General features: G+C 31.1%; 2 protein-coding genes across 8 annotated transcripts in view; one reads left to right on the top strand and one right to left on the bottom strand.

Moving 5' to 3' along the window:
* Positions 1–26754, bottom strand: part of LOC112692837 (octopamine receptor beta-2R-like) — a 186934-nt gene that overhangs the window by 22173 nt on the left and 138007 nt on the right. For 6 of the 7 annotated variants that reach the window (XM_025567645.1, XM_025567644.1, XM_025567648.1 and 3 more), the window contains 2 exons: positions 5247–5682; positions 953–1471 (listed from right to left, as the gene is read on the bottom strand). In XM_025567645.1, the coding sequence (XP_025423430.1) occupies positions 953–1471; positions 5247–5381 (654 nt within the window). In that variant the 5' untranslated portion in view covers positions 5382–5682. Of the gene's footprint in view, positions 1–952; positions 1472–5246; positions 5683–20167; positions 20305–26754 lie in introns of those variants that run through there. The other variant, XM_025567650.1, reaches the window with a different exon arrangement.
* Positions 22532–24093, top strand: LOC112692839. Its single transcript, XM_025567652.1, has 4 exons — positions 22532–22902; positions 23076–23209; positions 23285–23398; positions 23617–24093. Exons 1-4 carry the CDS (start codon positions 22782–22784, stop codon positions 23632–23634), a joined length of 387 nt encoding a protein of 128 aa, XP_025423437.1. The 5' UTR covers positions 22532–22781; the 3' UTR covers positions 23635–24093.

The following is a 26754-nucleotide window of genomic DNA, read 5'->3' as shown; positions in this document are numbered from 1 at the left end:
ACAACTGCATCTACTGAACTATTATGTATATACGCATATTTTCCTATCCCACGCAACACCACTAATCTAAATATGAACTATGATCTCGTTTTAACCTTATATAAAAGGTTACATTGAAAATATGATTTTAGCCAGTCGGAAAACTTAACGGGTTAACTTTAAAGATTACTCAGACGCGTATATCATTTATATACGATATCGTTTTCCGGGAAATTTTCTCATCGAACGAATTGCCATCAATATGCAAACGAAAATACGTTAATAAATGCATCGTTAAATAGATGAAAATTGTATTTTCTTCAATAATCTTAAACAGTATCTATAAAACGACACTATAAATGATAAGGACGTAAATATTATATGGATTTGGAAGTGGAAGCGGTGGTGGACACTGGGGTTAGGGTTTAAACCATAACATTGCAGAATAAGCGAAAATGTTCAATTTAATTTCGTCCGGATCGCATTAATGATATAGTAGGTTCATGTTAATCCGAACACACGCTAATCCAGAATACGCAGTAATCCAAAGAGGCTTAAGATTTAAAAAAAAAAAAATATTCAAAGCGATGCTTGTACGTAGCGTTACGGATTCGGATACATAAGGAAGGTTGAAAAATAATATAAATGAATAATAATAATAATGAATTAGGAATGGAATAAACTAAAAAAAAAAAATAACTAAAATCGAATCACTGGGAAAATTATCGTTTTTTATGCAAACGTAAGTATAGTAATAGTAATGAATGAAGTTTTAATTTAAAAGCGATTTGAAATATATTTTATGGCATTAACACAGATGTTCCCAGGTCCGATGGAACGGGAAAGAAAACGTTGGTCCCAAAAAAAATGTAAAAAAATACACGGGACTCGCAGTCACCCTGGGCGGGTTGGGGCACGTGCGGGAACACGTGGAAGGGACGAAAAACGAAAAAGAAACGATAACACAACTCACCACCCAGTCGCAGTCATCAGGGTGCGCCGCCCTGTAGGCCAGGTACTCGTCCGTGGTGTACCAGCCGTAGAAAATGGGCACGAACGCTATGACGCCGGGCGCGACCCATGTGACTAGCAGCAGTACCGCGACCAGCCGCTTGGTGACCAGCACCGGGTACTTGAGCGGCTTAACGATCGCATAGTACCGGTCCACGCTGATGCAACACAGGTGCAGTATGGACGCGCTAGAGAAGTACACGTCGCTGGAGTTCCACACGTCGCACATGAAGTACCCAAACATCCATTTGCCGCTGATCAGCTTGCTCGCGTTGAACGTCATGGCCACGATGGCCACCAACATGTCGGCGAACGCCAGTGACACCACGAAGTAGTTGGTAATCACCCGGAGCCGTGGGTGCCGGGCCACCGCCACGATCACCAACAGGTTGCCGCCGATCGACGTCAGTATGATGATGGCCATGATCGACGTTTTCAGGGCCACCGACACGTAGTCCGACCAGTCCATGTCGCCGGTCACCTGCAAGCACGTCACACACACACACACGTACGTGTATGACATTTTAGTAAATTTGTCCGTATCCCTCTGAGGGACAAGGGCCAGGGAAACGGGGGTAAAGGGGTTTCGGACGCTTGCGACCAAGGGCCGAGGGGCAAAACGATAAGAGTCGAACGAATATCTGATGTGTTATTAAAAGTAAATTTGATTGTCATTATTTTTCATTTTTTTTTTTTTTTGTTTTATCAAAAACTAGTTCTACGATCGCGATACATTTTTTTTTTTTTAACTATTTCCCGCTATATCTCGTTGTTTTTTTTTGTTTTGAGTTGTGAAATCTTAAAACCGAAATACCGAATGGTTTCGTAACACTGACCGTTATCGTTTTTCCCCGTGGCCTTTCGAACACTGTCGATCGAAATGAACCATTCAGTTATTTTCGATTACTGTCATTTGGGATTATGGTTTTCAATGTTTTTACGCGAAATCACCGGTGTACAACGCGTAATTCACCGGACAATAAAACGGAATTGCGATCTATCGCGTGTACACCGTTGCTGTCGGTAAACGCGGTAGACGAATATTCGTTTGACTAAACGTCACTCGTTGCGGAAAATCTGGGGTTGCGGTGGTCGATAGATCAATGGATAACCAATCCGATTCCTTGTACTTTACCGGATCCCCGTAACCAAAACGGTTATCACTGCGATCGCGTGGTAACTACGGAAGTACGAGCTCACGAATTTGTGCGTGAATTAAATGCCGTTGTCACCTTCGGAAGATCTTGACCGGATAGGGGTCGAACGTCATAGGGGCAAACACGTGGGTGCGATCGAGGTCAGATCGGGCGGGGGTGGCGTTTCGGGGGAAAGAGTCACTAAACGCCACGGGGTCATTTATACGCGGGTCGAACGCGATCGGGAAGATAAAAGGGACGAGGGTGAAGTTTATAACGTCGCTGCGTTTGTCAGACTTACCGCCCCCGGATCGTGGGTCACGGAAGTCGTGCGTCGGATTCAAAGATTCGGGAGACCAAACCGATAGAGGACCGATGCGCACGAGATCCTCCGGGGTCGCACGTTATCGTTGCGATTGTCATGGTCCTCGAGACGTACGAAAGAAATGGGAATTCAAAGGAGACGTCAAACGGGTTAGTTCCGCACGGTGACGTCAAAAACGCCGTTCTACCATCGGAACGGACGTAAATTTATTTGCGACGCCGAAAACAGCGTAATATTAATATGTAAATACACCGACTTGCATTTATTTCACGGTAATTGAACGATCAGCGACCTAACCTGTCAGCGATTTTAACGACGTTGATTTTGCGTGCATCGCTTTTATAGTTACGAGGATATCGTAATATCGTAAATTGCTTTTTAAAATCATTTAAAAGTTCCAGTTTTACTGTAAAATGTCGTTTTTATGATCTATATTTTTTTTTCTCACATTATAAAATCAGTTTGATAAACGGATTATCATTACCGTCAAATAAACACTTTTCACCTATGTACGTTTAAAGTCCCACGAAAGTAAAAACGAAGTCGATCGGTAATGTTCATACTCGGTATCATAAAACTATCACAAGCATTCCACGGTTTAATGGCCAAAAATAAATTTAAAATACAAAATTATATGAATCCAAAATTATTCTACGAGTGTGGAACTGCGCTCGTAATATTTTAGCTGCGTTGCCTTTTCTTTATTACTTTTCAACGCATTCGTATTGCATATTTGCTCATTATAATAATAATAATAATAATATAATGTGTGCGGAAAGATAATATATTTTGTTTTTCAACTAAAAGCGCAACATTTACATTAAAATATTATAATTGAAAAACTACACTCAATTGTAATGCTGAATAATTTTATACGTTCAAAACGAGACATAAGGCTGTTTCGGACAGTTCTTCGAGTGGTTTTTGAAAAAGTTTGCAACGTATGAGAACACATTTAATGTATTTATGTAATATATGTATACATATTTTTTTCGCTAATGCAAAATGTATAATATTTCTTATTGGTTTTTAATATGCAAAGATCATCTCTGGAAAAAGATCAAAGTAAGAACAAATTTCGAAATTTATTCGTCATCGTGGATATTAAGATGACATCTCAAAAGTTAAAATATATATTTACAGTGATGATACAAGAGTATGGTAAAGTAAAAATAAATGTATATATATATATATATATATATATATATATATATATATATATATACTTAGATAATTTAAAGAACCTAATGGTATTTACTGTACATTTTACTTTTATTTTTTTCACAAAGACAAAATCTGTCTCTCGGAACGGTTTTTATTTATATTTATCCAAAGATATATATCTAAACATGTTATACTTCTTACGAATAAAAACACTCGCGATATAGTCGCCGTCAGTCAACTACTTAACTATTATACAAACGGGAACAACATGTATAATACCGATTTCAATTCATACTGCGAATATATTGTTAACTTAAAATGTCATCACGTAAAGGTAGGACGTCTAACACGTGTGGACACTGTGCTAACTAAATATTATACACGACAATTACAAAATAATTATACCATATACAAGTCGCAGCATATTTTATGTCATATAGGTTAATAAGTGATAACCTTTCACACCCCTTCAAAAGTCACACGTATGGTTGCAATTTGATTACTACAATGGCGATTTCGAAAGCCGTGACCCGACGAGTGTCACTACTCAAAGATCGGGGCGGGGGTGGCGACTGATTGATGATGAGAACCGAATATTGTGAACACCGTTTTTGTAGAGGGTCATCGTCTCGAGTGGTATTCAGCATAGCCGATATAAATAAATTTCCACGGGCAATATCATTGAAATAATGTGTGACCAAAGGAAAAGATTTTTACCGTAAGATAAGTAATTATTGAAATTCGATTGTCATTAAGATATGCTATTAAATAATTTATATGGGACTGTACTTGTATATGTATACAATTATAAATAATATTTTATATAATTTATTAAAATTAATTATGTTTTATTAATTAGGTTATCGTTTATCATTGATTTATTATCACAATATATGATCGATTTATAATAACCACACAGTGATCAATAGCCATAGCAAACCTCTGTGGTATCCAGCGTCTTCTGGTGTCTGCGATGCTCGAAATTTTTCCATTATATTTTTTGAAATACGTAGATTTTTTTCTATTTTTACACACTACGTGTGAATTTAACGATGAAATTATAAAAATAGGATATTTAAATAAAAAATTTTATATGAAGATATTATCGATGAATTTGCCAGTCATCAAGTGAGAAAAACAAATTTTCTAAGTTTAAAATTAACACTATAATAATAACTTATAAGTATAAATTGTTCTTTAAAAATATTAGTAAAATTAAAGGTTAAAAAAAATATCATGACATAAATTTTGAATTGGTTAGAAATGTAACTTTTTCCATGTTTGACAGGGGCGCTAGCCAGTCTTTCTACGCCACTGCATATACATACATACACGTATTTCCACTATCTGCGACCCAGTCAAAAAAAGAACCGTGAACATGGTTTTAAGATAAACTGTCCGTCATGTTCGGTCGATTACTAAGGCAGCTCAAAACATTGTTCGGTGCGGATCACCATCGAGACACGAGCGGTGAGCGTAATGTTCACGAGACGAGAGCTTAACGGGAACGGTTTTTTTGCGGACGATCGCACGGGGCGTCGGGTAAGAAAACATGCCCCGCCGGTGAGAGGGTTGTCGGGCGGCAGGACACCGTACGGTGCGTAATGGGGAGGGTGGTTGTAAACACATACCTGTTGGACCGTGGGGTCGGTGCCGTTGTCCATGGCGGCGCTCAACCGGTACAGCGAGTCGCGGGGATCGAGCGCGACAACGGGCCCGGGCGTGTGGTTGTACGTGGTGATGTCGCCACCGGCACGGTGTTCCATGTTTGCCGGGGCGGCGGTGCGGGCGCGCTGCGATGCGGACGGTACTCGAACGTGGCCGGCCGCTGGTCCACCACCATGCCGGCCTACCGGTAACCGGGCGCGGCGATCACGTGCCGCTGGGCGAGCGCGGTGTGCCGCCGCGCTGGAAAACGCCGTCCGTCGGCATAGCGGTCACCACGTGTCGACGGTCCTGCGGCCGCGGGCGTTCCTCTCCACCGGCCGATCACCGTCGCAATCGTCGTCCTCGTCCTCCGCTACCCGGTGTCCCTCGGTCCCGTCGGCTCAGTGGTTATCGCGTGCCCTGCGACGGCGGAAAAAAACAAAAACCATTATTGAACGCGACTCGAACGCGATACGTGGGGTGGGGGGGGGAAGGTAGTAGACTAACTCGGGGCCGCGCGTGACGGCGAAAAACTTACAAGGAGTCGCACTCGATCCGTTCGCTCAACGTCGACCGTGTAACGTTTCGTTTCGCACGGGGTAACGTTAGGGTCACCACGGGCCCGATTCGAACGGTTAACGTTAAAGTACATTTGAGAGGCTACTCGCTATTGTGTACCACTAGTTTTTATTTTTCAATATCATAAGATAATTGAGTTTTGGCCCTTAATCTACAAGAAAATCATAATACTTCACTACGGCTCATCTCGAACCATTTACACGATTTAATTAAACGAAAACAATATATTTGCTTAAATTAATTATATTTGTATTTTCGAATTTCCACTAGGCTGCACATTTTAGTAAATTCCGTTTAAATGTACAATGGAAGGGAGCAAATTAAACAATCACTTATTTTTAGGCTCTTATAGCGGAACACCGACAACGAAGGAATTATTTTTAATGTAGTTGTATCTTTACTTCCGAAAATAACTTTAAGCTACGCGTTAAAATATATCGTGTGAAAACAATAGTCATTAATATAAATATCCAATGGATTTGAGATTTTTATAAGAAAGTATACCATATGTATATTTAAATACATAACTTGTTATACTCCGAAATTATGTTACCGGAAATTGAGTAACTTCTAGTTTTCAATTAAATCGTATAAGAAAAAAAAAATACATTATAAAAATATACAAATTTAAAATTTAATTAATCATTTAATACGACCAGTTTTGTGCAGTTTATATGATTTATTCAAATTTACGATTTATATATATTGTAAGTACATATTTTAAGTCATCATGGTATAAAGATGAAAATTGAAATTGTCAAACTAAATTAAATTCAATGTATTAAGAGAGGAGTTTAAGGGTTTTTAGGGTTTTAGTGGGGAAATAAACGAAAGTAATAAATTTAATTAGTAGGTCTTATATTACATTCAATATTTAATATGAATTAAAAAAAATGCATGTATATTACATACAAAATATAATAGTTCTATATGGTCTTAGAGAGAAACATTTATTATCTGAAATAAATTATAGAAATCATGCTAAATATTAGGTCACGCTTTTTTAGAATAGTAAATATCTTATGTGGGTTTATAAAATTATGAAATGTTCAAATTTCATATATGAATGTAAATTGTTTGGCGTATTTTATAAAACAACACCTACGTAGTGTTATAATTACATAAGTCTAAATCGAGTTAATTTTTTTGAATGACTTATATTTTCCCGACCATGGAGTACGTCATTAGAAATTCATAATTAAGTTTTTCTTTATTGAATTATGTTATTTATTGATTTTATCTGACTTTAAGATTCGACGATATCGATTCTAAATGTATGTTAAAGACTTGTATCTGGTTACATAAACGTAAATTAAAACTTCATATGACAATATGAATATAAATTCAGTAGTAGTAAACATGAAGTTGCTTAAAAACCAAATAGTTATGTCAATGGAAATTATTGAAGCTTAGTATTAAATATATCAAATCTGCGCATGTTCCACATTTTTTTTGTGTTCAAATAAATGCACAATTGAGTAATAAAAATAATCAGTTATTAAAACAACGTATATCTTTAAATATATACGTCAAGCAAATAATAAAATAAATAAAAGAATAGGGTTGATTTAAATTTGGTTGTTACCGAGAAAATATTATTATACTATAACATGCTATCGATAATTCTTATTATTATTATTATTATTGTTACTTTTATTATTGTTACTACTACTACTACTACTACAACTACTACTATTATATTTGTTTGCGTTCGTTGGTATATAAATGGTGAGTATAAAACTAAGCAAACTGCTGAGAAGTATAAAATAATATATTTTATATGTACTTTATAATATTTTATCGCAACAATAATAGTATACAATTTAACCATCACGTAGATGACAAGCCACTCCCTTCCCTCTACTCCCTGTCTCCTACGGTTGTGTGATTAAGATTATTGTCAGTAATGGTCAATCGCGCTGACACGCGGTCAAATTGTCACGCGATCTATATCACGTCCTAATAAAAACACACGTCCACCCCTATCCCTTACACGGCCCTCGTTCCCGCCGAGACTGTATCGACGGCACCATTCAATTATCGATGTATTACTGTCCGTCGAAAACACATTTCACGTACACGCGCATGTCCCGGGGCGTTTTCGAACAACACCAGAAAGTAATTAGACGTATATTATAATGCAGTATCGTAAGTTTTTGTTTCACCCTGTCCGCTATGTTTAGATAGCAGGGTCCTGTGTAATTCTGTGGTCACGTCATTTTTCGGTTTCATCACGAGTGATTTCACACATCGAAGGATCATCGGTCGTAGTTTGCGACAGATTATCACGTGATAATCTGAAAGGACGTCTGTAAGTCGGTAAGGACGATGTCGAGTGCATGAATATTTCATCTTGCATTAAAATTCCATGACCTTGTGTAGAACAAGTAATACGGATTCTAGTCTTCCGAGATATTTGTCAATCGACCGTTATAATAGTTTACAAGTTTACGTGTTATATTGTCGCGCACACTTAATAGCCGAGTAGGCTGCCCGGATGCATATTAGCATTTGGGGTCAGTCTCGGTTCCGGTTATCATTTTAGCTTTCTGATTGGTCGTTTGATTTTGCCACATTTTTTAAAAACTGTTATTTGGTATTATGTGTTATTTAATATTATCACATTGCAATGCATATTTACTATTTTTTTTTTTTTTTATAAAGTGTGAATATAAATGATCTTTAAAAGGGTTTTTACTTTTTACTTTTGGTAGGTAGCTTTTTAAGTAAAATATTATAAGTCGAAAAATTTCTTAAAATGTTTAAATTAGTGGAATTCGATGATAATTCATTTCGTTCTAATATGTTTTCACACACCAGCTTGTATTAGTATTTTTACCATGAATACTAATCCAGTTACAAATATCTTGTTCGTAAAACATATTAGAACGAAAGGAATTATTATCAAATTCCATTAATTTAAACATTTTAAGATACTTTTTGACTTATAATATTTTATTTAAAAATCTAGCTACAAAAAATAATAAGTAAAAACCCTTTTAAAGAGTGTTTATATTCATACTTTATAATAGTATCATAAATAATAAATAGGCATTGCAATTGGATAATATTAAATAACACATAATACTAAATAACAAGGTAATAGGTAACAGTTTTTAAAAAGCGCGGCAAAACTAAATGACCAATCAGAAAGCTAAAATGATACAATGTACAATATATATGTACAACATACATGTACAACGTCCGACCACAAGTACATCTGGTGTAAGGCAGTGTAGTTATTGATTTTATTCGTTCAAATTAATTAATATATTCACATAGAGACAGGTGATTTTTTAGTTAATATATAAAATAATTAATCGAAATGATAAATATTAAAACAAATTAATAAGATTGAAACCGTGGCAGTTAGAATTAAACTATTCATAGCAGTTAGGATTATTTTAATTACGTTATATTCTGTGTAGAGGATAATTATATTCAAAGGAAGGGGATTGAGTTGGAACGTGAAGCCATCTCGTTTTCATCTGTCGCAGTACTACTAGCTTGAATTACGAATTTTTGCTCTATGGCGTGAAAATATGCGCGTGAACAACAGCACACATTTTTTTCACATGGTTGTACTACAATTACAATGGCGTGGAAAAAACCGTTACACGCGTTCTTTCGTAATCACTGATACTACAAACGAGATGTTGATATAAGATGCTCAGTCTTCGTCCTCAAACGTTTTGTCTTTAAAATTCTTAATAATTAAAATGTTAGTGCATTAAATGTCAACAGTATAAAAAAAAATTGTATTATTACAAATTGTTGTTACCATTTCAGTAACAACAGTCAGTGCCGAGAAAACTTTTTCTTCATTCAGACGTTTGAAGAAATAAATGAGATTTAAAGTAGGTCAAGAACATTTTAATGGATTAACAGTGTTAAATGTAGCAAAATATCCCTAAATTTAGCGCTGCACGACGAAAATTCTCCTTAGTGATTATGGTGCACCTGAAATAGGTCACACTGAGTGTAAAATATAAAACACGTATTTTTCATGTGGGATGTTTTTTGTTTGAAATTGTTTTCATATTATTTAAAATATAAATTGTACTAAGGGGTTATGTCTCGTTACATTCAAGATTGTTTGCAAATCTCAATCAAAAAATAACTACGTATAAAAATGTCAGCTTGAAAACGTATATGACAATGAAAGTTTTTAAAAAATTGGTCGACTAATTTTTATATTACTATATATACAATATTATTATTCTCTTAGTGAAAAACAAATTTCAACCTAAATTAATTGGACTGTATGAGGATCCTTGTGTTAAGTTAAAAAACTTCGTCTATCCTTTCCCTTACTAACCATAAATATATTATTACTATCAGATATATTAATACATCAAAGATCAATGCATTGAAATGCTGCAAAGATGTAATCACAGAATATATAAAATAAGAATGATCATTGATAAGATTTCACTCGGCAACGTAGGAACGTTCAAAAATCATTCGGCTATTGTTGAGTTTCAACGGTGTATATTTTTCATAAATATATGGTTTAATAAACAGTATACATAAAAACAATGCAGTGCATTCAATGTTTTCAAAACAATTGCCACAAAATAAATGTTATCACTTTTAAAGTTATAAGAAACTAGGACTCCATAAATATGGCGACTGAATCTTATTTAAATTTTCAAGTGATCATTCTGATTTCATATATTCTGCATGGAAATAAAACAAACAAACGGTTTAGAGTTCGAATAAAATGTTCTTTAATTATCTATAATAGTTTGCATAATGTATTAAATATTTTTTTTAGTCACGAGATTTGTGCAATCACGAATGAATCGCATTCCCGTTGTACCGTTGTATGCGTGTCTATCACGCCGTGCATAAATTATTACGTTTTTATAAAGTTCACGGTAATACCAACTCGCTTCTGCTGCTGCTTTTGCTGCAGTGTCGCGTAATATATTGATTTCCGATACACCTTTCGTCCGCGACCAACACCACACAGCATATCGTACCATGTACCGGGTATTGTAACATTGTACCCGTTTGTTTTACCACACACATACACACATACACACATACACTGTTTATTTCAGATCTTTTGTCATATCGAGGGGGGTATCGTACATTTTCAAGTGGATACATAAGCTATAGAAATAAAAATATCGTTTCTTAATTTTAATATTAGATAGATACTTACGAGTGCATAAAATTGTGAAAAAAAATTGGTTGATTCTTCTCATAAAAAAAAAAAAAAAATGAATTGACATTAGTAATATTATTAATAATATTCTATGCTGAACTTAAGTCATTTTTATATTATGTACAATTATATTATTGTTATTATATTTATCAAATAAATTAATCTAAACAAATCCGGCACTGTTTTTGACGTGCGTATAAATTAATTACTTAATTCACAGTATCTTCGTCAAGTTCTGTATTAATTTTCATGCAGGATCACAATGCTTTTTATGCCATTTGATTTTTCATTTTGTTCATCGTACTAAAATAACGCTCCACGGTGGTCGTTGAAACTGGAATACATATTAATCATTCAGCCAGTTTTTTCAAATTTGCATGCCCAATATTTGTTTTATAAATATATCGTATTCATTTTTTACGTTTTTTTCTACCAAACTATTTGTAATATACTTAAATTAATTTAGATCTATTCAAATATTGGTTGGTTCAAGACTAGAGATGTATAAACAAATTTTCAATATATCTTCTTCAGTAATTGTGTCACTTATTCATATGATTCGAATAAATCACTTAATTTAATCATTTCCAGTTATTTTTTATTAAAACGTAGTAGCATTGTTCTATCATTGTATCAAAAAAATGTTTTTGCTTCTTTCAGACTTTTTATTTTGTTTTCATTTTCAACCATTTGTCGTGAATTACAAACATATTTTTTAAATGTATTTATACACATGTGAATTGAATTATTCTCCTAATTTGATGAACATTGATCCGAGATTTTTTAAAATGACTAATCAAAGAAGAAATTTAAACGGGTACAAATTACAGTTTAAATTTTTTTTTTTTTTTTTGTAAACCTTTATTTAAATTATAAACTGTACCTTAAACCTTATCTAGAACAACTAAAGTTATTAAAAACCTTGACAGTAATTTCTAACAGAATACCTCCTACTAATGAAGTAATACCTGCTCAGTCAGTGTGTATATGCTCACATGCTAAAATAATCGATCTATAACATTCTTTGACTGCATAATTCTTATAAAATATATGTCCGACATTACTAATGTCATACATTTTTCGGGGGTAATAACCCCACCAATGGTAAAATCCTGCATTAAAAACTGCACATATATAGTATTTTTATAGCAGTCTTACCTCGGGATTTTACGTGTTACACATTATGTGCGTAGAGCACCACGTATATAGATAAAATATAATACTATTCGGTGACGAAAGAGTACTGCCATCTCTACCAATACCTTTGTACACCGGTAATGATCAGATTATAATCGAAGTGACTGAACGAATTGAATATATGTTATACGGTTATCATGTTATTATTATATACGTGGTGTGTGCAATATTCGTACCTTGTGAATCAATGGAGTCCCGCTGCGGCGACAAAATACCATGGTATAATGTATAATATTAAACAGGTAGCCGGATTACGTGACGTGATAATATCAAATGCTGGTCGCGGATGAATAACAGTAATAATTATTGTTGAACGCCCGACAGATTTTTAATGATCGAAAAATTTGAAACATGGATTTAGAGGCGTTATCGTACTGTCGTAATTTATAGCACACCTATTATGTCTATGTATGATTTCGGTATGAAATCATAAAAAAAAAAAAAAATATTATTGTAGATAAATTTCTGTTTAGAAACGATCGACGCGTGACTGGAATTGTATACATTTCCAAATGTGTTTGTACAATTATGGTGAACATGAGAACATAATGTTACAATTGAAAATGCGAATTCGTGGGACGAACGTCAGTAACGAGTAAATATTGAACGACGATCGGATGAGGATAATTCGACTCAACGAAGTTATCGGTCCAGCGACCGTATTTAACATCTGTTATTCCCATACATTTATATTAAGTACCTAACAATACGTTTTACACGCATAATAATATAATATAACCAAAGCTAAAGGACGAAAAATCGGTCACTACGAAGTTTGAGAGTTCCGTATTCTTGTTGATGTGAGCAGTTACGCACATTTCAAATATTATTTCCATCATCGAAACGATACTGTAATTGTATGTTCTCCTTTATAGTATATTTTCGAAATTCGTCGCAGGTGTAAAGTGTAGGTAAGTATTTCCATTCAAACGTTTCGACAAATTGATGCCAATACATAACAATGTTTTAGTGTATAGGATGTCCCAGGATGATTCGAAAAATGCAATAACTTTTGTTCTGTTTATTATATTAATGTTTTTTTTTTCTTTTAATAAATACTTAGGTCCTGCACTAAAAAAATATTGCATCAAAAGATATTTTTTGATTTTAAGAATTCAAATTTGAAAATTTGAAATTTTATTCTACAGTTTGAAAAAAAAATCCAAAATAGCCGTTTTGTAAAGCAAATCTAGCAGAAAAAAAATCTCATAAAGATAGATCCGTCAATTTTATATTATTTTTCTAAATTTTGTGAAAATTTAACAATATTATTATATATCACATAATTAATATAACTCATATTATTATACAATGGCTGATCGACAATTTGATTTATTCCAAGATTTTTGTTACTATATTAGAAATAATAATTAACGAATTATAAATTGATATTTATCATTATAACCTTAAGTAATTAACATAGGTATGTAATGTATGAATATTCAATAAAAAAAAATAACCTAAAACATTTAAAGTTGCTTATTCATAATCGAACTAAATTAAAACATTTTACTGATGTGATTTTTACTTTTAAGTTAATTAGTATTTATAATATTTCTTAAATCACTTGGATCACAAATTTGTTACATTCCACGATTTTTGGTACACTTTTCATTTATTTTTGTGTGAAATCACACAGCTCCAGAGAAAACCTACTTATGCAATATTTCAGAAATGTATTATTATGGTATATCAGTGACAGATATAAGATATGTATCGAGTATCAAATATCGAATATTGTTTATGTATTATTTACAATTACCTAATTTATTATGTTTTAATAATCATAGCTAAATTTAAATAAAAATTGTTATCCATGTAAATCATAAATATTTATAAATGTATTTTTTTAAATTTTCGTAGGTATTAGTATGTATAATAATTTAAGATAGGAATAACTTTTTCACAGATGAAAGTTAGTAATTATAATACTACAGTTAATACAGTTACGTTGTATTTTAAATTAAAATCTTATAATTTATAACAAATTAAGTGTTCACAAAATAAAAAACCAAATTATATTAATAAATTATAGAAAAAGTACACACTGAAATAAGCAAATTCAAAAGTATATTAAATACAATTTTTGTATACATATTCTGACTCTATTTAAATCTTATTATGTCAACGTATTAGTGTATTAGTATTATACATTTAAAGGGTCAGGTTTTTATAGCATTATTTATGTGCTATATCTAATATCATATAATCAATATCAGCCGAACTTTTAGCACCAATTTCATATCGACTACAAGTGGGTAAATTAATTAATTTTCTATTTTGTTTATTATTGAAAATGTGTATTTTTAATTATTAAAAACTGCATGCGATATTGCAAGTGAAACCGTTGTTTAATACCAATGTTTGTAAATTTATTCAAATTAATTTTTAGTTTTCGGCTGAAGATTTATGTAAAACGCAGATACTAATGTTATAAAAACATGTTCGTGATCACTTTGCACGCAACGTGCCAGAGTATGTGTCATCCTCAGTCATCAGATATATTTTTACCATATTCAGCTATTTATTTTTTTTTGATTTTTGGATAATCGTTTAAATTATAAATTTTAATCAATGCAAGTTGTTGAAATAATGTTTAACGGAATGAAACAGAAAAAAAACTATCGCAAACTGTTTCAGACCAATACAGACTGTTGCATGTACACTAAATTAATATGAGCGAGGAAATTAATTAAAAATGTATGATTAATCTAATAAAAGTGTAAATAATGCAAGTATTGTTGCTTCAGCAGGGCTTACTACCAAATTAAATGATTCCAATGTCCGTAAAAATGATCGTACGCGTTTAATTGGTGTTCCGTCATCGATTTCGGTCAACCATCGTAAACCGTAGTCAACGTGTCGGTCCCAGAAACGCATTGCTCCAGTTCCGCGTTATGTTTATTCAACGCGACCGTGACGATTTTCCCGATGACCATGAAAATCATATAACACCGACCATGGCGCCGCGAGAGGGGTGCAAGGGAGTGTACTTGCATTCCTTGGCTTTTAAAAAATAATAATACAATTTAAAATGTAGGACTGAGACTATTATTATCGAATTTTCTAGTAGACAATTTCGTATGTCAAATAATTTGAAAAAAAAAATGTTTAACCCAAATTATTTTAGCGTTATTTATAAATCAGTATATACACTGTACGTGACGCACCTCCCTGATGAAATTCCTATGAACACGACCGTTTTTCAAAAAAATTCCCACAGCCGTACACGTCACGTCACGTGTAGCGTGCAACGACACGATAAACGTTCGAAAGTGTCGTGAAAAACGGTATGTTTTCGAAAACACCGCAGTGTTTCTAATGTGTGCTTGGTATACGCTTGTCGTCTGAACGCGCGGACGTGGGGGTAGGGGGTGTGGATTGAAACGATAAATAAATATAAAAAAAAAAAAATACTCGCGGAACGGACAGCCGACGACTGCTGCGTACGAGTCGGGGTAATATTTTATAACAAAATACCAACAGCGTTTTACATTGAATCGGAACGCGTATTCCGCTGAGGGCGTTTTATATCGTTTTAATTTAACACGCGTAAATTTAACAAATCCGACGGTACTCGATTGAAAATATCGCCCGTGCAGTTCCGCACCGCCAGCTCAGGTCGTTTTAAATTAATACACTTTTTGTTGTTAAAAAGTTAGCTGCACGCGCACGGATATGTTATTTATGATTGTCTAGAACACGCGTTATTAGCGCGACATTATTTTTTTTGTCCGTGCACTCGTTGAGATAATACACGTTTTCTCGTTGTGCACGGAAAAAAAAAACTATGAAAATAAATTTAACTATAATAACATAACTAGAGATGAAAAATTTACGTAAATTTTTTTTTTTGGTAATTTACAGAGAAAAATTTACGTAATTTTACGTAAATTCTGTAAATTTGGTAAATTTTGATAATTTTTGTATGTCGCCATAGGAACACTCTTAGGAACTTCTCACTTCCACTTTTCCACGAACTTATAATTATTGTAATGCTTATTTTTATTATTTACTGGATAGTGTGATGTTCATGGTATTTTAATTTCTTGCGGCTTCATTTTAACTTTTTTAATATTTAATGACACAAATTAAATAAAAAGTAAACTATTAAACAAATTAATGTAAAATCAATAAGTTTTAAATAATAAAAATTGATAATAGTTTCTACAGCCATGAATTAAGTGATACTGTCATAGTCCATAGGCCGCGATGTGCCGATGTCAATAAAATCAAATTTATTAATAGCACGGCTGTAAATAAATATTATGTCTACAACCGTACAATTAATAGCGATAATAATTGCTGGTATGATAATATGTAATGTAAATGTAATAGTGTAGTACACTATCAGTAGTTGTGAGCATGTTGAACGTTTGACGTTTTAAGTTATATTATATCAACTATTCCATTATATTAATATATTAAGAATATTCATCTCGTTAAGACGTATAATTTAAGGTGTTACATGCTTATATTTTTGGTAAAATATTATTTATCCGTTAAAAATAATTGGTAAATTTACGCGGTAAAAATTTACCGAGCTTACATCCTTAAACATAACACATCCGGTTCACTAGAATGTATAATGAAATCGAAAACCACTCGTATTTTCAAATCAAAAAATATCGGTTTCGATGTATAATAGTCAAATAAAATGTTAAATTGTGTACGCATTCAAAAACGAAATTTATAGTACTATATCGTATATGTGTTCAAAAATTTAATTCAGCCGAAGTAATTTTTCCGAATGTTACAAATAAATAACAACAATTTAGAATTTATTTATTCCAAACGGGTTGAATATGAACTCTATGGGTTTCAATGATATTCGTGATTTACACGGAGCATCTTAAAAACGTCCGGGAATTGCTCCTAAGTATTCCGTCTCCGTTGGTCTGATATTTTAGCTTCGGTAGCAGGGGTTCATAGGGGTACGAAAGATAATATTTTTATATCGGTATATTTTACCGTCTCGTAAATCTAATAATATCCTGCGATCACTTTCTTCGTGCGAATACCAATAATGAGAATAATCAGCTTGACATGATGGCTTATATATAATGTGCAGTAATATATTTTATGTAAACATATATATATATATATTATAATTAAAGTGTTGAATTCGGTTATTCCATGAAATAACTTGGTATTTCATGACACCTTATCTTAATGTATGAAATTAAACTTGAATAGTATACTCTAATTGTTCTGTATAACTTTGGTTTGATTTTCTTTGAATTATAGAATATATATAAATTTAAACTATGAATGATTTATGAATTAACATAATGAATTAAGTATAGTAACATTATTTATTGGTACATGCAAGGCTATTGTGACATTTAGAGTCGCTTAATATTTCTTTTTTCTGCAAACACATCGCTCTGTATCACATTTTTTGGTACTAGTATACTTAATAAAAAACAAAAAAAAACGGTAAACAGTTACCGGCGACTACGCAGTTTCCTCAGATCAGTTATTACAGAATTTAATACTGTAATTTGGAACAAGTAAAACAACGATGTTGTACATGTTTTATACAATTCATCAAATTAAGTGAGCCTCGGAAATGTATAAAATTACTAAACTATAAATAATATACATCACCCACACATTTTATTTATTTCATAAACTAACCGATTCAACACTTGTATTATAATATATATGTATTATAATCGCACCAAAGTGTAATCGTCAAATTTTCGATGTCGTGACTATTGGAATGCGCGAATAGTGCGGTTAAAATTTATTTGGATGTGGGAAATAATAATTCAAGTACATTGCATTCAGATGAGTTTTCCGGGGTTCGTTTTGGTACCACTAGATTTTCTTTTAATACGTATTTCACGAATCAGACGACGACGTATCAGTTGTAACTGAGAAGAGTTTATTTGTATTCTATATGATACATATTCGCTAGTAACATAAGAATACAATAGAATTCTGCGTGTTTTTGTACGTGGGATCAAATTTTTTTTTGACGCACGTTATGAAAGTTTTGTTGTACGACTTAAATGTAGCAGAAAATATTATTTTTTATTTATTTTTATTTTTGATAAAGAGGACACTAATAAAAAACTTTTATAAGTTAATGGTGTTTAACGCATCGGTACATTTAGAAATCACAATAACGCTGTATTATAGAATATCACGTTGTATGCAAGTTAAACGTTTTGTCGACAATGTTTTTTCCCCTCCTTGGACGTCGTACACCATGTCAAATATGACTGAAAATATATTTGAAGTATACTAATATTCGTATACAAGCTTTGATGTCAAATAAATTTTATTTTTACGTTCGATATTGGTATTCTAAAAAAAATAATGTAATGAGTACAATGAAAGATACAATTTAACAGCAAATAAATCTAAAAAAAATAAAACTGTTCGAAATAATCATAAAAATTGGAGTTTGTTGTTCTTACATAAATCTCATTATATAATATATATATATCGTGTAACTTTGTTGACAAAATGATGAATCGTACATTTCGTATATAAAGAATCCGTGATCATGTCAAACCGATATAAATTTATTTTATCCGTTTAAAACTAATCGTTTCTTTTACTTTTAATCCTAGTTTCATTTTATTTCTTTTTGGTTAAGTTCTAAAACTTTGAACAAGTATGGTGTTATTGTGCAGCATCTTCCTTTTATATAAGTTTCTGTCAGTTACGAAAATCATGTAAGAAAAAACTACAGCGTGTAGCCCACGTATTGGAATAATAGGTTTCGGATTGTATTTTTATTCGAAACTTTGTCCATATCATGACCAATAAGAATTGTATAAGACTTTAATATAACCTAATTTACGTTTTATTACGATGATATATATTTTTATACGAACATTAGCTGGCAAATTAAAATTAAAGTGGAGAAATATTTCATTTAGTGAGGTTAAAATTCGTGGTGCAAACCATAAGTTTTTAGTTTCCACCAGTGCTTAAAAATACGTTGACAATGACTCATGGCCTGCTGTAGGAAAATATTGTTAATTGAGATGACCTCAACCGTCAGATTTTGAAATGACTAGCAAGACGAAAAATTTAATGAATATAAATATATATACTAGTCCGAAACAGATTACATGTCATTTAGACGGAAAAAACGACACAGTTTCGAATATTCATGTTCGCTCTCTCTTGTTAGTGTTTAGTTAAAAAGAGCCAGTAGTTATTTAATTTAATAATAAAATTAGACGTATAAAAAAAAAAAAAATGTCATAAGATTAACGACACAACCAACGTATTTTTTAATATTCATGGACCAATATATGCTCCTTTAAAAATTGATATTTTAAATTATTAAAATACTGCAGATTTACATTGCTAACTCAATTCAAAATTTGACATACTGTATAGTTGGATCGGATAAAATTCCATACTTTTCATTTAAATATTTACTGATCAATCAAAGTTTAAAATTGTAATATCATATCATCGATTGTATGCTATTTATCTGGTCCTACATCGATAAATACACAGAAACAATTTTTTTAAGAAGAGCTTTGATCACAATTATAAAATATATTATTATTTATTATTTAATATTACAATTATTATAAGTTTTATTTTAATCATTTTTTTTTTTTTTTTAATTATCGTATTCAAAGCCATTTCTTAACATTAAAGTGAAAAATAGAAACAATATATTTTTAAGCATTCGGCAATAGTGTATAAAATTACATTTAACGCGGCCATTAGATTTACGATAAAGAAGTGAATTGTTTTATTAAAATGTAAAAAGACAAAAACCTGAATGAATAGGAGCAATTGTTCACAACGGTAGTTAGAAAAATGCCACTTGATTTTTTTAATTATATAAGGCGATTCAAAAGTCTTCATCCGATTTTAAAAGTGTATATTTATTTTGAAAATAAAGAAATAAAGATGGAATGAAGTCAATAATATTCATAAAATAATCAAGTTATATTTAGTTTAGTTACAACTTACAAATGTTCAATATGACCTATGAAGGCCACCCAGCATACATCTACATGGTATTCAAATTCCTCTCAAACGTTGCTGATAATATCTTGTGTCACAGCATTTACAGCATCTTTAATCTTGGTTTTGAGCTTTTCCAAGTATGTAGGTAATGAAGGTACATAAACGTTATTCTTTATATAGCCCTATAAAAATAAATCACACTCTGTGAGGTCTGGGGAACATGGTGACCAGAGATGAATCACCAATTCATGGCCTCTTTTACGCCCAATCCACCGTTGAGGGAGTTGGCCGTTCAGATACCGGTGAACTTCTAACTTTCAGTGCAGTTTACTAAAAATAAACTTGACTATCTTATCTTTCCGTTGGTATATATTGGTCGTTAACCTGCAATCAATGATTGCTGAGCTATATCGGTTCGTAATCGGATGAAGAATTGCCCTTGATATTGGTATAATTTTAATAATTTCAAGAAACGTTTTTATATTTATACTTCACGAGAAGAAAATGAAAAATGGAACTTGAAAACAATCAAAGAAAATAAAAATTTAATAAAACGACTTTCTCTTCTAAACGCGTAATGTCCTCAATTTCTTAATTCGTTTCGGAATTTATTTTTTACGTCCTACGAAACGATTTTCAAGGAATTACAACACGACGGTATATATTTTATTTTTTTTAAATTCTTCCATCATGTATATTACGTAGTGTATACTAAAAAACATATATACTAAAAGTCTACCGACGTTCATATGTGTGTATTGGTTTACTTTTTCTTTTATGTTTTAAACGCGTTTTTCAGTTCCGTGAAATGATGTGGCTCGTTAAATCTAACAAAGTAACGTAGTGGAAAAGCGTCATGTTCAATGGACCAATAGGACGGTGTACTACTATATTACATGCGAAACGCGCGCGCAGTCTAGAAAGCTATTTGACGGGGGTTGTTCCGTTGAAACGTGAAAACGTAATGGAAACACTAAATCCAAAAGTACCCGCGGCCCCGCGACTGTTTCGTATTAAATCGTACGGTTTAATTTCGCAGCCGAAATCATTATCGGTTTTTTTTTTATGTTGTGTTATGGACGAGGATTGAAAAAATCCTCGAAAAGGATTGACGCTTCTGCCATACAATACACCGGTGTTTAGCGATGAAGTGTGCAAGTACGGACGGACCACGGAAAAAGGTTGTGTAACATGTTACACTTATTGGAAATAATAGACTGCGATGATATGAAATCGGGTGGCAGAAACATAATTGCATCAATTTATCAAACGATTTTTTTTTTTTTTTGATATTTTGAACTGAAATTTGAACATTTTAAAGTATATTTTACAGTTTGAAAAAAAATCCAAAACAGCCATTTTTTAAATCGGATTTTTAGAAAAAGTATAGTTTATTTGAAATATGATTTGTTTCTTCCTGTTTATAAGTATGAAAGTCTACTAGTAATGGGAAACTTGTCGATAACTAGTTGTCATTTCTTATACTTTGAATTTATTCAATAAATGATAAAAAAGAATTTCTAATTTAATTTCTGGTAGGACATAATGTAAACATTATTTACCAAGCTGGATGTAAAGTTGTCTTCAAATTTCACTGTACACTATTTGAATGTCACATTTATAAATTGCTTTAGTAGGTTTTCTCTGGAGCTTTGTGTTTCCACACAAGAATAAAGGACGAGTGTAACAAAAAACATAAAATATAAAAACATTTTTATCCAAGTGTCCAATTTAGTTCGATTATGAATTAGCAAAATTAAAATTTTTAAGTTTATCTGGTTATGCCAAATATTTGTACATTAAATACCTATGTTAATTATTTGGGGTTATAACGATAAATATAAATCTATAATTAATGATAGTACACTCAGAAAAATATCTTTCAATGTTTTAATGAAATGGAATCATTATTTTGAAGTTCAACGATTTACCTAGAATTAATACTGAATTATATTAAATTAATAAAATTTTCTTTAAAATAAATACATATTCAATACATTAATATCCATAATTTAAAGATGACTAAATCAAATTAACGAAAAAAAAATGTTTGAAATAATGAAGTCTATAGATTCGTTTCAAGCATACATCCTACTTAAATGTAAAAAAAATATAATTAATTTAAAGAATAGTTTGATAGGTTTGAATACCTCTAAGGCCCTATGTTTTAATGATAATAAAACATTATTTCTAATAAATGTTTTATTCTAGATTAATACTAAATTTATGTAAAATAATGATTTTTTCTTTCAACCAATAACCAAATATATCTTTAGTTTAATTAAATGAGTATTTATTTGTAAGCACTAGATTTGTCTTAAAATCAATACAATTACGTCTATGATATAATTATACTATGCCATCAATTGATTCAACACTCAAAGTTTACTTTAGAATTTATGGGTAGGATTTTCTCGATCTATTATTAACAATATTAACTAACAATTATTTTGATAACGGCGATCCGTATATTGGCGACGGCCGCGGCGGAAATTGAACATTACAATCGAACCAATTAACTCTCTGCTATTATTATTAGTTATTTGTAAAAGTGTTAACTGCCCGTTGCAGTCTTACTTCGTGTTTCGTGTATACATGCTCTTTTTATTGTTTCAACATGGAAGAAATTATTTTGAATGCTCCCGTGATCATCGAAGATATTGAATTTCCTGATCAATCCGACTTACTCAATTTATTAATTAAATTGAAAGGAGATTGTTTCTTCAACGCATTTATTGGTAAAGACCCACATTTTTTTATTTGTATTTACACGGTTTGTACTTGTAAATACATTGTAAAAGAGATTTACAATACGTTATATAACTATTATTTGTAAGTATTTATACTACTTAGTGTGCATTTTATAAATATATAATTCTAAATTTCAAACACTATATAATCTATATTTTAGAATATGGAATAACATCTGAAAGCCTTAAATACACAAACGAAAAACACTTAAATGAAATTTGTCCAAAAAATTTGTATGGACAAAGAATTATATTTGAGAATCATTTGAAAAAGTGGCAGTCAAACTTTGTTGGTGTAAGTTAATCAAAATAGAAGTTTTTAACTGGTATATGGGATATCTTAAAAGGGCAACTAATCTTTCTTTTGCAGAAACAGTCTACTGTTAATGCAAGTAATGCATTAGATTATTCATCAGATTCAGAGATTTTTGAATACTCTACTACAAGTTCCAGTAGCAGTAGTCCAATTTCTTTTAAAAATCAAGTAATTAATTCATAATACTTAAACTTATTAAATGAATACATATTTATTGATTTATTAAAATGTTAAACTAATTTTTAACTTTAGTTGTTTACTATTTTTTTCAAAATGTTTACTATATAACATTATACCATCATTTAAAATAGGTATTATGTGTCAATTAGTATATAGATAGTATAAGTATAACTTAAAATATATTTATGATGACGATACACCCGCAGGTGGTGTCTCCGTCTTAAAAAACGTGCAACATGGAAAATGAACTTGATCAATTCATGGTACATTTAAAGTATGTTCATTATCATCATCGAGTTTTTATCGCTGTGGTATATCGCATTGTTCACAAACTTTTTCGGCTTATCGTACATTTTCTAAACATATGAAATGTGAAATGTAAAATAAAATAAATTCTAATCATAATCAATATAATTTTGTAAGTTATATTGTCTCAAATGTTGATACTGGTCTGTATGTTTTGAAAAGTAATACATATTTAATGGGTCCTCCAATTAATTTATATCATCTAAATAATAAAGACACTGTAATACGGGTCAAACATTACTTTACATAGAATATTTATTAAAATACATATAATTTGATTTATGTTATAACTTATAGTATAAGTTATACATACAACAGTATTTTTTATATAAACTTATGTACATTTTTATTTAACTGATGTTTAATCTAATCCTAAATTATAAAGAACCTATGTATTATTATTTCATTTATTAATATTGTATTGTAATGTATTGTATCTAATTATGTTTATTTTTTAATTTTTTGATAAACATACAGCTTTGATCTATTTCAATATATCATTTTGATAACACTGTATATATATTTTTATTATTTAAAACATTATATACTATATTTTTCTTCTTCATAAATTGTATTAGGTAATCATATGTACTTTCAAACTATAAAAAAGATTCTACTTATAGTAAAATGATAAAGTGTAATTTATATCAATTGTATAATTTTTTATTATAATTTTCAAAGAAATCATACTTTTTATGAAAAAAAAAAAATTTGTTTTAAAACCAAGAATTGTTTTAAAATAAGGATAAATAGCATAAAAGCAATGCTTACAGTTCATTATTTGTTTATATATAAATCAAATTAATTTAATCCCAATATTCTTTAAAAATAAGAAATTATAACATACAATCAATGCAAGAGTTTCCTTTTTTTAAATTTGTTGAGAAATCAATTTAAAGACATTTTTCTTTAAATTAAATACTGTATGACTTTTTTTTATCTTTAAATTAATGCACATAATTTTCATTAATTTAATCTCTGAGTAATTAAATTTATGGATTACAGAATTATAATTAATGAAATAAAACATTGGTTTAATGAAATTTATTTAGCTTTAATATAATATTATATTATGCTATATTTCTATGAATCGATATCATATGCTCCAAATCATACCCGTTTTTCCTTAGTATTATATACCTTTTTCATTGATATTAGTAAATATTTTTCTGAGTGTAAGATAATAACTACAAATGATAACAAAAATCTTGGAATAAATTACATTTCGATCAGCCATTGTATAATAATATGGGTTTTAATAATTATGTGATACACAATAATATTATAAACTTTTTCACAAAATTTTTAAAAAAAAAAACATAAAAAAATAACGCATCTAATTTTGTTATATTTTTCAAAATAGTTATTTTTATTTTTTTTTGAAAAGAAGAATAAAATTTAAAATTTTTAAATTTGAATTATAAAAATCAAAATTATCTTTTAAGGTAATTTTGTTGTAGCCCACGACCTAAATTTATATATAAAAAAAAAATAATAATAACATAGAACTAAAGTTATTGTATCTGTCGAATCATCTTGTGAAACCCTGTATATATTGCATTATACGTATCTTATTTTTTATGGATCGAATCCAAATAATATATCGTACGTCTCAAAGCATGCAACAGAGCAACGAGTGATCACATGTCGAGGACATTCTGACAATATTATTTCACGTTGCGGTACAATCGTAATTCGTGTGCGATCGAAAAAAACTACTGCTAAGAATAGCAAAAAAATAAATAAACACTATTTAAGAAACAGTAAAGTAAAGAGTCCATCAAAGAAATAATCTATTGAACGTGTCCGCAAAATCGTATCAATAAACTACGATGCACGCGCGCAACTTTAACCATCGCCAATTCAACACAAGTACGCGCAAACGTTCGTTCGATTTGTCCAAATTCAGTTTCTGAACGACGTGGAAAAGATCTTTAACGTAAGAGATATACTATGTCATATGTGCGTACATAATATATTTATAATTTCCCGAGACAGGCTGAATTTCCTAGTGAGATACATACAACTGCAGAGGGCAACGACGATTTGCGTTCATTGATATTATTCTCGTTAAATGCATAGCAATAGTACGATTGTTACGGAAACCAATCGTTTCGTCACGGACTTGTATGTAAACCGTTGAACGAAATGAAACGAATGATACACAACACACAGTTATGTATTATATAATATATGAGCATATAGGTAAACTTTTTTTGGGTGATCTAACAGCTTGGATAGTGTTTGGATAAAAGCGCATTCATCTATCGATCTTTATTTTTTTCGTGCAAATACGTTCGTGCTATACAACGGTGTACAACGAAAACGAGAGAACGTTTGTGACGTAAGTGCTTATTGGTTCCAGGAAAAATCAACCGCTGAAGAAACGTTCCCAGGAGCTTAACAAAATTAAGCGCAGGACGAGATATGTAAGACGCGCGTGCATATGAAGTTCACAAAAATATTACCATAGAATCGAATTGTATCATGATAGAATACAAATAATAAAACCCCAAGTACGTAATATTACTAAGTCAATCGTATCCAATTTCGGTAACAACGGATTTTTATATGATTGTTCTGATGAAAATATTTATAAAATAATGAATTTTTTCGTAGACTAAGTATATTGGATTATTTTAAAATCACGCAATAATATATAAATCGGTCTTCTACAGTATACTACTCACGTATAGATAACTGAATAATATCTATTATGCAGTACTAATTTCAGGTGCGAATTTAATATGTACGTTATACACTAAATTAATAATAAAAATAAACAAAATTCGTCATAAATTCGTTTTTCATTGCAAGCAAGCAAATTACTTACCAATTATTAAATAGAGTGGGAAAAAATGCTTTATAATTAACTTTAATACATGTTAACGTAAACCCAGAATATAGTCTTCAAAAATTACACATATTCATAACCAATATTGAATATAAATTTGTACATTTTAATGTTTATAGTAAATAAAATACGGAGAAAGTATATTAATTTAAATAAAAATTATATTTTTATTAAATTTTTTGAG

Source organism: Sipha flava, unplaced genomic scaffold (genome assembly GCF_003268045.1).
Source record: "Sipha flava isolate LNK unplaced genomic scaffold, YSA_version1 77_pilon_pilon, whole genome shotgun sequence".
NCBI classification, from domain to species: Eukaryota; Metazoa; Arthropoda; class Insecta; order Hemiptera; family Aphididae; genus Sipha; species Sipha flava.
This window is presented reverse-complemented; position numbering and strand designations above follow the sequence as displayed.